Here is a 12,540-nt window from a genome sequence, read left to right as displayed (position 1 = left end):
AGATAAATATAAGGCTGATAACAAACTATAATTATGATAATGATGATTTCGGGAGAGAAACAAAATAAGGCGATGACACTTACATTATATCCTTATGTTCCGCCAGGATCATGGCAATTTGCGAGTGCGGGTAAGCTCCCCCCTCTTCTCTAATGCTTATTCCCACACACCCAAGACACCAAGAACACACTTGATGGATCTCAAAACTCACTATCTTTCAACCAGCCTACACAAGTAGGAAGCAAGTTCAAGACGAATTTTAAAATGATCCAGGCCTCTATTTATAGATCATAGGGTATAGAAAGAGGAAGGGAAAACAAAGCAACACTAAAATTTTTAGCTCAATCAGAGTTGTAGATCAAAAGTTATGGCCGTTTGAAATTGAAAAAATCCTAGCCCTTGAAGTTTTGTCTCCTTGTCATCATCATCATTTTTCGTGCACGTTGAGAAGTCAAAGCGTTCCAAATTTTGTGCTTTTTGTATTCCTCGTGGCGCTCGTCGTTTTCCATGCCATGTGCATTTAGGAGAAAGAAAAGACAAAAGAAATAAAAAGACAAAATAAAAATAAATAAAAAAGGAGAAGATTTGCGGCTGACGTGGCGGCACATTAGCATGCACCACGTCAGCGCGATATAGCTTTTTTTCTAAATCTTCGGTGGACGCGCGCGTGTCACATCGCTGATGTCAGAATTAGAGGAGAGGGAGAGCAAAAAGTAGATTTTTACTATTCGCCTCAATCTTTGCAGCATTTATTACAAAAAAATCTGTCCTTTTTTCTCATTCGTCCACATCGTGTCCTGCGTCAGACATTCAAAATCTCATAGTTAGCAATAATTGCAATCATCGCTTCGGGAGTTGCAAATCGATGATTGCGTGATAAAATTGATTTGCTAATGCCAATCATTAACTTAGTTAATGATTGGCTGTCGCCAATCATTATAATTATTTCTAATTTTTCATCGAATGGCGACACGTGGTGGCGCATTATAAAAGAGGTTTAAAAATATTTAAAAATTCATATTAATTAAAATAAAAGCCCAAAAAATACATATAAATATATATTTCTGCCTAGAAAAATCATATCTTTCCAAATTTAATGTTGAAAAATTCCAGAAAAATCATATTATGTCAAAAAAATTATATTCTTTTAGAATATGTGGTTATAAAAATCCCAAACAAATGCAGAAAATTCAGATATTCATTCTAAAAATAGATTTAATCATTTTACGCTTGATAACATGAAAATAAGAGTAATTTAATGCAGATAAACATGTAAATATAATCATATAAGGTACTAAAAATGCATTTTATCAGACCCCCCAACTTAAATCATTGCTAGTCCCTTAGTAATGGCATTTAAAATCTCTTGGTTGATACATTCACCTTGTAGTCCTAACAACATGAGCTTGAAGTAATTACGATATCAATTACACCTCTAAGTACGATTATACCCATGTAATGCTAGAATGCATATGAGAGACTCCCTTGTGGTTTTGGAAAGAGCTGGTGGTCATGAGGAGTGAAGCCTACTTCTCGCCGAGTATGATACTATAATCTAGGTAATGCTTTCCCTCATTTTCTCACATCCTCACTCACATATGATGGCTACCCACTAAGTTTGCTCCCTCATGAGAGTAAGAGATAGTCATTATTCATTTCTCATGTAAACACAGAATATCAATTGCCTATCAAGGAATTACGTGTGACGAGGCTCCTATCTGACTATGTGTAAAGAGAGAAGAGAACGAGGGATGGCTCAAAATAATGGTGAGAGGTATGTTAAGGATGGCTGGTAGACCTAGAATCCTTAGATAGCTTACTCCCATGACAGACGAAAAGAGTAGATGGCACCTCAATGGTATGAAAAAATAAGAGAAGATGGAATATATTGACTAAGCATGGATGATAATTTGATCAATATTGATAAAGAGCAAAGATAGATGCTTCGAAGACAAAACCTCACGGAAAAGTCACACATGAAGATAAATGGAGAGCATAGACTCAGGAGGAAGCCAACAGCCTGAGTGGTAGCATTCTCTCTCCGCGCTCTCAAGTCACATATCACCAACCACTCTTAGATGGGTGGCTGCCTACGTAGACAATGGCGTGAAGATACATGGTGAGTCCTTAACTTTAGACATATTCAATTTTTTTTATTTTGCAAATAAGGGGATTCGAACCTTTGACCTGGTGGTCGTCGGGTAAGAACTTTAGACATATTCGGTTGTCTTTCTTCCCTCTTGTTCGACGGGATGGGGGGGGGTGGTGGAGGTGGTGGATGCTGGTTTCTATTCACAGACCCAACATCCCTCTTCAACACATGCCATCTCCAAATCATTTGTGTTCTGTGATCTGCCACCATCAAACAATATTATTTCTCTACATCATCTGGAAAATCCAAGAGTTAGAATTAAATCTCACGTCTACCTCCCACTTAAACATCTTTGGAAGGACCATTTTCTTTATTTACATTTATGATGGTTCATTTGTTTTTCCTTTCATATATTTATCTTACCCTCTCTTCCTCAACCTTTCACAACATAAACTTGTCATAATATTTGAAATTTATAATTCATATTAATCTGAAACCAAATGATACACATTTTTTCTATGTATGTTCATTCCATCTCCATTTGCTCTTTAATTTTGTACTGAAACAAATAAAATATGGAGAAATAGGTAAGGAAAATACCTAGTTTAAAAACTCTCTAGGTTACTATATCTTATGTTTTTTGGCATTTTTTCCATGGCACACAATTATTCTGGTTTTTCTCCATTGAATTTCTTCTCTCTAGAGATTGGCTGCTCTGCTCATCATTGGATTCATGCCAAAAATTGATCAGCTTCACATATTTGCCTTCGTTGCGATGCCTCTATTCATATTTTTCATATGTGGATACTTTTAGTTGAGATTGTCCTTTTCATCTTTTCTCTTGTCTGCCAACATTTACTATCTTTTGACTTCCTCATCACTTTATCCCCCTTAGTCTATATTTATTCATCAGATTCATACTATCATAGAAGAGAGAATGGATCTTGACATCAGTCATTGAGGGTGATAAAAAAGTCCAAATATCATCAAAAGCTTCCCAATTCTTGGGTCCTTTCACCACAAGATATATGAGCAGTGATGCTTTCTTGTATGTAACAAACAATTGGGATTAATGCCTCGAGGTTGAGGCCCTTATACATGACTTCATGGTCTTTCTAGCTGGCTATTAAAAATTATAGGAGGATGTTTATAATCCTGAATTAGGGGATCAAATATCTGAGAAAAAACTTGCCTTTTTCAAGTGCAAGGGTATATTTCTAGATACATGAAAATTTCATTTCCATTATCATTTTGCTCATTTCCATCCTTTCTAATGCTGCCTTAGTGTAATAAAAGCCTGGGAATAAGATTTTAATCAACAAGCCTAGGTCTATTTGAACCAGTCAAGTCCTGAATCTACAAAACCAGCTTCTCCAACCCTTTAGTCTGTTATGGGGTTGTGCTTGAAGTCCACACACAATAAAACACTCTCTAACAAAGATAACACTTAGAGGGGACAAAATGTAGTTTTTTTAAAAAATCATTACTTAAATAATGATCCTTCATGGCTACAAGGGGCCTTATATAGGCCAAAAAAGGTGAATAATTGTCAATATTGACAGTACCCACTAAAAGACAACTCAAAACATTGAGAAAACAACTCTGACAAGATAAAGTACAATACCAGGAGAATGAAATACCTGAGTAGAGACATTTATCAGATTCTAGGAACTCAAGAAGAGCGTGACAAGAGAAAACAAAAGATATGCACCTCTAACAAGGTGTAGCAGGGATATCCTATAAATTATGGGAGAAGAAGAATATGTAAGAGGATCTTGTCAGAGAATTTATTTGATATAATAATCTCTCTTGAGTAGTGTAGTCTATTTAAGGTTGAACAGAATATCAAGCTTGTTCATGGACTAGCACTGTCACTAGAATACCATATTCCTAGATCAAACACCATCATCTAACTTGATATGTTGAGATGCTTTGGTTTCACTTCAAAGTTCATCACCGTTGTTAATGCTTCTAATTGAGATAGTCACTTTTCCCTCTTGGTGAATGGAAACTGAACTTGATTTTTCACTGCCATGTATTTATGTCAGGGTAATCCTATCTCACATATCCATTTTGTCTTGGTGGAAGAGGCCCTTAGTTGGTTACTAATATGAGTGATCATTCAAGGTCTCATCAAACCTTATTTTTATAGAAGGGTTTGCAAGATTGTTTCACATTCTCTATGTGTGTATGATGCAATCCTCAACCTTAATGTATTTTTTAATCCATTAAGGGACTCATTATGCCCATCTGCTAACAGAAAATTCTCAAACATTATCCAGCATTACACTATATACTCATCAGAATGTTATACAGATCAGTTCACTGAACTCTTTATGCTAAAAAGAATCCACTATCTATCCTTATTGTCTCCACTCTAATGGCTACGTGATTGACCATAGTCATCATATCAATGAGATTACATAGAGCTATTATATATGGATTCTTCAACGTCTTTCTCGAGAGTCCTTTAAATATGACTATTTATAATACAAGCCTAAGGACTAGTGATCTTCCTATTATGATCTTATCATAATTCACTAAATCGCATCGTACGGTCATGGATTTCATTATAAGCATGAAACATGCACTATAATGAATGTAGCATTAATAAACAAGATAAGAAATTTTGGATTGGCTTGTTGGCCACATATATTTAGGGTGGCTATAATGGGCGTCAATGCTAGTTAGAGTGGCCATCATTTGCTCCAGCATCAGTAGGAGTGGCCTTTAGTGCCAGCTCCAATGCTTTGGGGTTGCGAGATGTAGTGGCTAATGTCCAACAGTCATTAGTGCAAGACGCAAGTGCCTTTCAAGCTCCAGTTCAAGCACATGTGCTAGTGCAAGCTTGGGTGTGTGGGAAGGCACAAAACTGTCTGAAAAAAACTTTTACCACCTACTTCAAAGTTAGTACACAGTTTTCCCATTAGCTTTAAAAGTCAATCAAATACGGCCACCAACTTTGAAAGCTAATGCATAGGCATACTGGTTATGACTTTAAATTCAGTATAAGTTGTGGGGTCTCGGATTGGGTTTGAACCAATTCAACCCGAACTGATCAGATCAGGTACCCAAGCTAGTTCAGACTTAAGTCACAATTCCTGACATCATTTAACGACGACACCATCCCCATATCATTTTGAATGAGTAGACTGTCATCCACATATAAAATCACAAAAGTGATTACACTCCTAGTCTTTGTGTAAACATTTAATTCATTTTGATTCTTAATGAAGCCATAAGATGTCATTTCCTCATCAAATATAATATTTGAACTTCTCTATTGTTGCTTAAATCATATATAGATCTTTGAAACTTGAACAAATTTTCTAGAAATTCGTTGGAAGGATAACCCTAAGGTTGAATCATATGCATGTCTTCATCATGTTTCCATCGGGGAGAGCAGTCTGGACATCCATTTGCTAGAATTCAACACGTCTTTTGCTCGTTGCTTCACTCTTGAAGTTGCTTGTAAACTCGCGCCTAGTCATAGTGTACACCTATTACAAGAAGGGTTATGATTGACTTAATGATGGCAAATAGTGAGAATGTTTTGTCATAGTATACTCCTTGTCTCTAAGGATAACCATTCATAGACAATCTTGTCTTTCCTGGGTCCACTTGTCCATCTGCACTGATATTTCTGTTAAAGACCTACTTACAAGAAATATAGTATGCTTCTGGAAGGGGTAACCAAGTACCAAACTTGTTTTTGGTTGTATAGGCTGAATGTCAGAATCCATGGCTTCTTGCCATGGATTCTTGAACCACCTCATGATGAGTCAAATGATCATCATCCTTTAGGTGTAGTCTCTTGACTTCATCCATAGCGATATATCTTAGCTTTGTCCATCATCTATCCTTGTCTTTCGTATGTTGTTCTCTGTCCATCATTTGTCATCTGCTGGCTGTCCTTCGCCCATCATCCTTTGTCCATATTTGTATTGCATGATCTGTTTTCCATCATTCATCATCCATTGTCCATTGTTCATGATTTATTTTCTGTCATCGGCTATCATCCTTCATCTGTACTCCTTCGTCATTCGTCTGTGGTCTGTCATCCATCATCGATCATCCATCATCTGGCGTCCATATTTTGTGATCTGTCATACATCATTTGTCCTTCATCCTTCCTCCAATCATCTGTCCTATATCCGTTGATTGTCCTTCATCTTCCGTCATCCGTGGTGTATCATCCATCCTCGGTGGCCAATCGTCAGTCCATCTGTCATCCATCATCGACGGCTTATCATCAGTCCATCTTTCATCCTTCACCTGTCTCCCTTGATCCATTTTTTAGGCTGGTACTCCATTGTGAGTCAACCTTTTTCCTCGGCTGTCAACCAATGTTCGTGGTCTGTCATCTACAATCCATCATTTTTTGTCCATCAATCATCATCCATCACTCATCAACCGTTATCCCTCAGTCGTTATCCGTCATCCATCAATCGTTTTCTGTCACTCATCAACCGTCATCCTTTAGCCATCATCCGTCGTCCATCAATCATCATCCATCACTCATCAACCATCATCCTTCTGCCGTTATCCGTCGTCCATCAATCATCATCCATCACTCATCAACCATCATCCTTCTGCCGTTATCCGTCGTCCATCAATCGTCATCCATCACTCATCAACCATCATCCTTCAGCTGTTATCCGTTGTCTGTCAATCGTCATCCACCACTCATCGATTGTCATCCTTTAGCCGTTATCCATCGTCCATCAATCGTCATCCATCACTCTTCAACCGTCATCCGTCAGTCGTTATCCGTCATCCCTCAGTCGTTATCCGTCATCCATCAATCGTTTTCCATCACTCATCAACCGTCATCCTTTAGCCATCATCCGTTGTCCATCAATCGTCATCCATCACTCATCAACCATCATCCTTCAGCCGTTATCCGTCGTCCATCAATCATCATCCATTACTCATCAACCGTCATCTTGCAACCATCAACCATCGTCCATCAATCGTCATCCATCACTCTTCAACCGTCATCCGTCAGTCGTTATCCGTCATCCCTCAGTCGTTATCCGTCATCCATCAATCGTTTTCCATCACTCATCAACCGTCATCCTTTAGCCATCATCCGTTGTCCATCAATCGTCATCCATCACTCATCAACCATCATCCTTCAGCCGTTATCCGTCGTCCATCAATCATCATCCATTACTCATCAACCGTCATCTTGCAACCATCAACCATCGTCCATCAATCGTCATCCATCACTCATCAACCGTCACCCTTCAATCGTTATCCTTCGTCCATCAATCATCATCCATCACTCATCAACCATCATCCTTCAGCAGTTGTCCATCATTCCTCATCAATTATCTGTCATCTATCAACTGTCATCCTGCATCTTCCGTTATCCTTTGACTGTTATTGGTCGTCCATCAATCATCACCCATCACTCCTTCAGCCATCATCCATCCTCCATCAATTGTCATCCTTCAGCCATCATCCGTCGTCCGTCAATCCTCATCCATCACTCATCTACAATCATCCTTCAGCAGTTGTCCATCATTCCTCATCAATTATCCGTCATCAGTCAACCGTCATCCTTCATCTTTATCCGTCAATCGTTATCCTTTGACCGTTGTCCGTCGACCGTTGTCGTTGTCCAAGGAAGCACAATAAAAATCCTTGGGAGGAGAAGAAGGGGCCCCATGGGAGGAACTCTCCAGCGACTCGAACGATCAAGCTCAGCCATACCCACAAAAGCTTCACACGCAGGCCAAGCACAGCCATTCCCTGGAAGCTCCTCCTCCTTCACCCAATTCTCGCCGACCCTCCAAGTCTTCTCCTCTTGCTTGGGCAGCAAGCAACGAGGGTCAGCTCGAGAAGGGGAAGAAGAAGAAGAAGCGAGGAGGGCTTCTCTTAAAAGGGGATGTCTGCAGCAGCGGCGGCCTTCGCCGGAAACAACATCTACACCCCCAATCCTTCTCTCCAATCCAAGAAGCTCGTCCCCTTCTCCGCAAAACCCACCAATTTCAATGGCGGCAGGCGGAAGAACTTGACCCGATCGCCTGGTTCCATCTCCTGCTCTCTTCTCACCGAAGAAGCTCCAGCTACAGGTTTTCTCTTTCGATCTTCCTCTTAAAATTTGTGGGTTTTTCTCTGTTGATCGATTCAAATGGGTTAAAATTCAATTGGGTTTTAGAGATGGAGCGGCTCCCTTTCAAGCCAGATGGGTACAATTACTGGACATGGAGAGGCCGCAAGATCCACTACGTTGAGCAGGGCTCTGGCCCTGCCGTCGTCCTCATCCATGGCTTTGGCGCCTCTGCTTTCCACTGGAGGTCCTCCATCTCTCTCTCTCTAGACTCTCTGTCTTTACCTCTCTTTTGAGTTTCATGGATTTTGTTTTGAATTCAGATACAATGTGCCTGAGCTGGCCAAGAATTATAAGGTATATGCGTTGGATCTGATCGGCTTCGGGTGGAGCGAGAAGGCGATCATTGAGTATGATGCCACTGTGTGGCGAGATCAGGTGGCGGACTTCGTCGCCGAGGTGGTGAAGGAACCCGCAGTTCTTGTGGGGAACAGGTGGGTTAGGAAGAAGATGTTAAGATTCAAGTGCTTACCACTGTGCTAAAAGTTATAGCTTATAGCAAGGGTGCTACTTTTCCTCTTAAAATTTTTGCAACATGGTGTCGTTGCGAAGCTTGATGCTAATATGTTAAGATTCAAGAACCTATCATTATGCTAAAAGTTATAGCTTTTAGCAAGGGTGCTACTTTTCCTCTTAAAATTTTTGCAACATGGTGTTGTCTCCAACATTCGGATCGAACCCTGGTTCTAAGATGTTAGGATTCAAGTGCGTACCAATGTTCTAAAAGTTATAGCTTATAGCAAGGATGCTACTTTCCCTCTTAAACTTTTGGCAACATGGTGTTATCTCCGGCACCTGATGCTAATATGTTAAGAGTCAAGCACCTATCACTATGCTAAAAGTTATAGCTTATTAGCAGGGGTGCTACTTTTCCTCTTCAAATGTTTGCAACATGGTGTTGTCTCCAACAATCGGATCGACCCTGGTGCTAATATGTTAAGATTCAAGAACCTATCACTGTGCTAAAAGTTATAGCTTATAGCAAGGGTGCTACTTTTCCTCTTAAAATTTTTGCAACATGGTGCTGTCTCCAACATTCGGATTGACACCTGGTGCTAAGATGTTAAGAGTCAAGTGCGTACCAATGTGCTAAAAGTTATAGCTTATAGCAAGGGTGGTACTTTTCCTCTTCAAATTTTTGCAACATGGTGGTGTCTCCAATATTCGGATCAACACCTGGTGCTAAGATGTTAAGATTCAAGCACCTATCACTATACTAAAAGTTGTAGCTTATAGTAGGGGTGCTACTTTTCCTCTTAAACTTTTCGCAACATGGTGTTGTCTCCAACACCCCCCCTCAACACCTGGATCTTATACCACGTTAAGATTCAAGCACCTAACACACTGCAAAAAGCTTTGGCCTACAGCAGGGATGATTCTTTTCTTCTTAAACTTTTCTCGGGTTTCGTCTTGTACATTCCCCCCCTTCAACCCTTCCCACTATGGCACTGAGTTTTGTGCCTAGATATCAGAACCCTGAACCCAGATCTAATACCATGTTAAGATTCAAGCACCTAGCACCATGCAAAAAGCTTTGGCTTACAGCAGGGGCGCTACTTTTCTTCTTAAACTTTTTGAGGTTGTTTTCTTCAACATTCCCCCACAATGCATGCTGCTAAGGCTCTGCCTGTTGTGCCTCGGATAGAACCCTGAACCTGGGCTTGAATACCATGTTAAGATTTTCCCTACCCCCTGTGCTAAAAGCTATAGCCTATAGCAAGGATGCTACTGTTAATCTTAAATGTTTTCAAGTGCCTGCCGTTGTGCTAAAAGCTATAGGTTATAGCGAGGACATTAGTTTTACTCTTCAACCTTTCTTGGCAGAGTGTTGTTTTCAACAATCCTCAACACCTGCTGTTAAGGATCAAAGTGTTGTGCCTACGAATCAAACCCTCAACCCAGGTTGTGATTGTATGTTAATATTCAAAGCCTACTTCATGTTTAAATCTGTAACTTATTGAAGGAACACTCCTTTTACTCTTAAAATTTTCTCTGCAGGATATTGTCGTAAGAAATTTTCTTTGCAGAAGGAACACTCCTTTTACTCTTAAAATTTTCTCTGCAGGATATTGTCGTAAGAAATTTTCAAGTCCCTGATTTGTTTCTAACTTTTTCTTTTGGTGTCCAGTTTGGGGGGATTCACAGCGTTGATGGCGGCATCAGAGCTTGGGGAAAGCGTGCGGGGTGTGGTTTTGTTAAACTCGGCAGGGCAGTTTGAGAACCAGGGAAAGACATCCTCTGGGGAGGAGAAGACAACGAAGAAGAGCCTACTCAAGCCACTGCAGGATGCTCTGCAGAGGGTAATTCTGGGATTTCTCTTCTGGCAAGCTAAGCAGCCAGCGCGGGTGGAGTCTGTGCTAAAAAGCGTAAGCTTCTGCTTCTTTTCCTCTTCTTCTTCTTGGATTTGGGTTTGTTATATTGAAGGAGATGACTGGAGCGTGGTTGGGTTGGGCAGGTTTATATCAACTCCACCAACGTTGATGACTATCTCCTCGAGTCCATCACCAGGCCGGCTGCAGATCCAAATGCCCGTGAGGTCTACTTTCGGTCAGTATATTCCTTTTCTTTCTCTCTCCTGCACACAACTAATCCATCTCTCTATCTAGCTTAAAAATGAGCTGTCTCTCTGCCTGCACAGGATCTCTCTCTCTCACTCAAATACAAACATATGGGTTATACTTTTTTCTCACGGGCCCAGAAACCATCTTATTCTTTCAATCTCTTTTTTCGACATACACACATAAGACGTATCTTTCTCTCTTTCTGAAACGCATACTAGCAATCTCTCTCAAGGGCGCTAGCCAGCTCTCTACCAGTCACGAATGCACAAGCTGTTTCTCTCTCATGGACAGAAGCCATCCTTCTCACGCAATCTCTCTATTTCCTACAAGCACAAACAAATGCCATCTCTGAATGCCTATCACTAGCACACAGACAATCTGTCTCTCTCTCAAGCCCTTGCATGCAATACATATCTGTCTCACGTCCACGAAAGCCATCTTTGTCTGTATCTCATTCTCACATTCACAAACAGTTCATTATCTCCTGAAAACACTCAAGCCATCCCTCACTTGAAACTCATCATCTCTCTCTCTTAATTTCTCTTTCCCAGAGTCACAAACATAGGCCATAGCCTTCTGTCTTACGCCATGTCTAGCCATCTCTATATCACTATCTCTTTCCAACACAACAAACAACCTACGTCTATCTCTTTCCCCAACTAACAAACTCTATTTCTCAAACACACATGAAAGCTCTGTCTCTCTACTCTCACATGACATATCTCTCTCTCTGTGGGTTTTCCCACAAGCAATACCGATGTTTCTCTCTCACGCTCACATGCCATCTCTTTGTCAATTTATCAGTCACTGGCTCTCTCTCTCACATTCTAGTGATTTCTCTCTCTTGCTCAATACTGTCTTAGCTTTTTCTTGTTGTCTTTAACCAATGGAGTGTGTATATGGCAGGTTAATGTCAAGGTTCATGGCAAACCAAAGCAAGTACACGCTGGACAGTGTGCTCAGCCGACTGAGCTGCCCGCTGCTGTTGCTGTGGGGGGATCTTGACCCCTGGGTTGGCCCGAGCAAGGCTGAGAGGATCAAGGCCTTCTATCCTAACACCTCTGTGGTCAATCTTCAGGCTGGCCACTGCCCCCATGACGAGGTCCCCGACCTTGTCAATGCTGCGTTGGTCAACTGGTTATCCTCTCTCTAACATATATATCTCTCTCTCTCCAGATGATGGGTGAGAATGAGAGAGAAGGCTGGTCTTACGTATAAGTCCTCTCTCTAATCTCTCTCTCTCTATAGATAATGGGGGAGATTGATAGAGAACACTGGCCTTCTAAATGAGCCTAGTCACTTCCTCTGCATATAAGTAATGCCATACCTGTTTTGTGTGCAGTTCATTCTAAGACAGAGAAAGGCATAAAATGGGTAGATTTATTCTTTCGTTTTTCCTCTAAAAAGTATAATATATTGAGATTTATTGAACTCATAATTGTGCACACATGAAGGACTATTAATTGACTGTTCCCCTTGGTTGGATATTGATAATCTCAAATTTAGGGGTTTTAATTTTTGTTGTTGGTAATTGAGATTAATCAATAAAAATTATATTTAATCGTACTTAAGAACACTTAGTGATGAGTAAGGATCGTCTCCACAGGGAACAATGATTGAGGAATTAATTTCTTATGATAGTGATGATCAACGAGAGAAGAGATGAAGACGATAGTAGAGGATATGAGCTAGTGATATCGAGTAAAAGGATGTAAGTTATATGTCAATTTAAATAGTAAGTGATCGTTAAGGATACGGTGATGGTCGAC

At 40.4% G+C, this 12,540-nt stretch overlaps 1 protein-coding gene across 1 annotated transcript; it reads left to right on the top strand.

The window, feature by feature from the left end:
* Positions 1–7,839: 7,839 nt before the first annotated feature.
* Positions 7,840–12,112, top strand: LOC144709197 (alpha/beta-Hydrolases superfamily protein). Its single transcript, XM_078582647.1, has 6 exons — positions 7,840–8,172; positions 8,259–8,397; positions 8,474–8,644; positions 10,339–10,576; positions 10,666–10,757; positions 11,678–12,112. The coding sequence occupies exons 1-6, from the start codon at positions 7,986–7,988 to the stop codon at positions 11,922–11,924; spliced, it is 1,074 nt and encodes a 357-aa protein (XP_078438773.1). The 5' UTR covers positions 7,840–7,985; the 3' UTR covers positions 11,925–12,112.
* The last annotated feature ends 428 nt before the right edge of the window (positions 12,113–12,540 follow it).

The sequence above is a fragment of the Wolffia australiana genome, chromosome 11 (assembly GCF_029677425.1).
Source record: "Wolffia australiana isolate 7733 chromosome 11, ASM2967742v1".
Taxonomy (NCBI): Eukaryota; Viridiplantae; Streptophyta; class Magnoliopsida; order Alismatales; family Araceae; genus Wolffia; species Wolffia australiana.
The sequence above is the reverse complement of the archived record's forward strand: the minus strand, read 5'-3'. Positions and strand labels throughout refer to the sequence as shown.

Bases quoted from the DNA above. Each gene is read 5' to 3' on its own strand.
- LOC144709197 (XM_078582647.1), top strand. From the start codon at position 7,986: ATGTCTGCAGCAGCGGCGGCCTTCGCCGGAAACAACATCTACACCCCC. The intron at 8,645-10,338 runs GTGGGTTAGGAA...TTTGGTGTCCAG, and splicing joins GCAGTTCTTGTGGGGAACAG to TTTGGGGGGATTCACAGCGT. The intron at 10,577-10,665 runs GTAAGCTTCTGC...TGGGTTGGGCAG, and splicing joins TGGAGTCTGTGCTAAAAAGC to GTTTATATCAACTCCACCAA.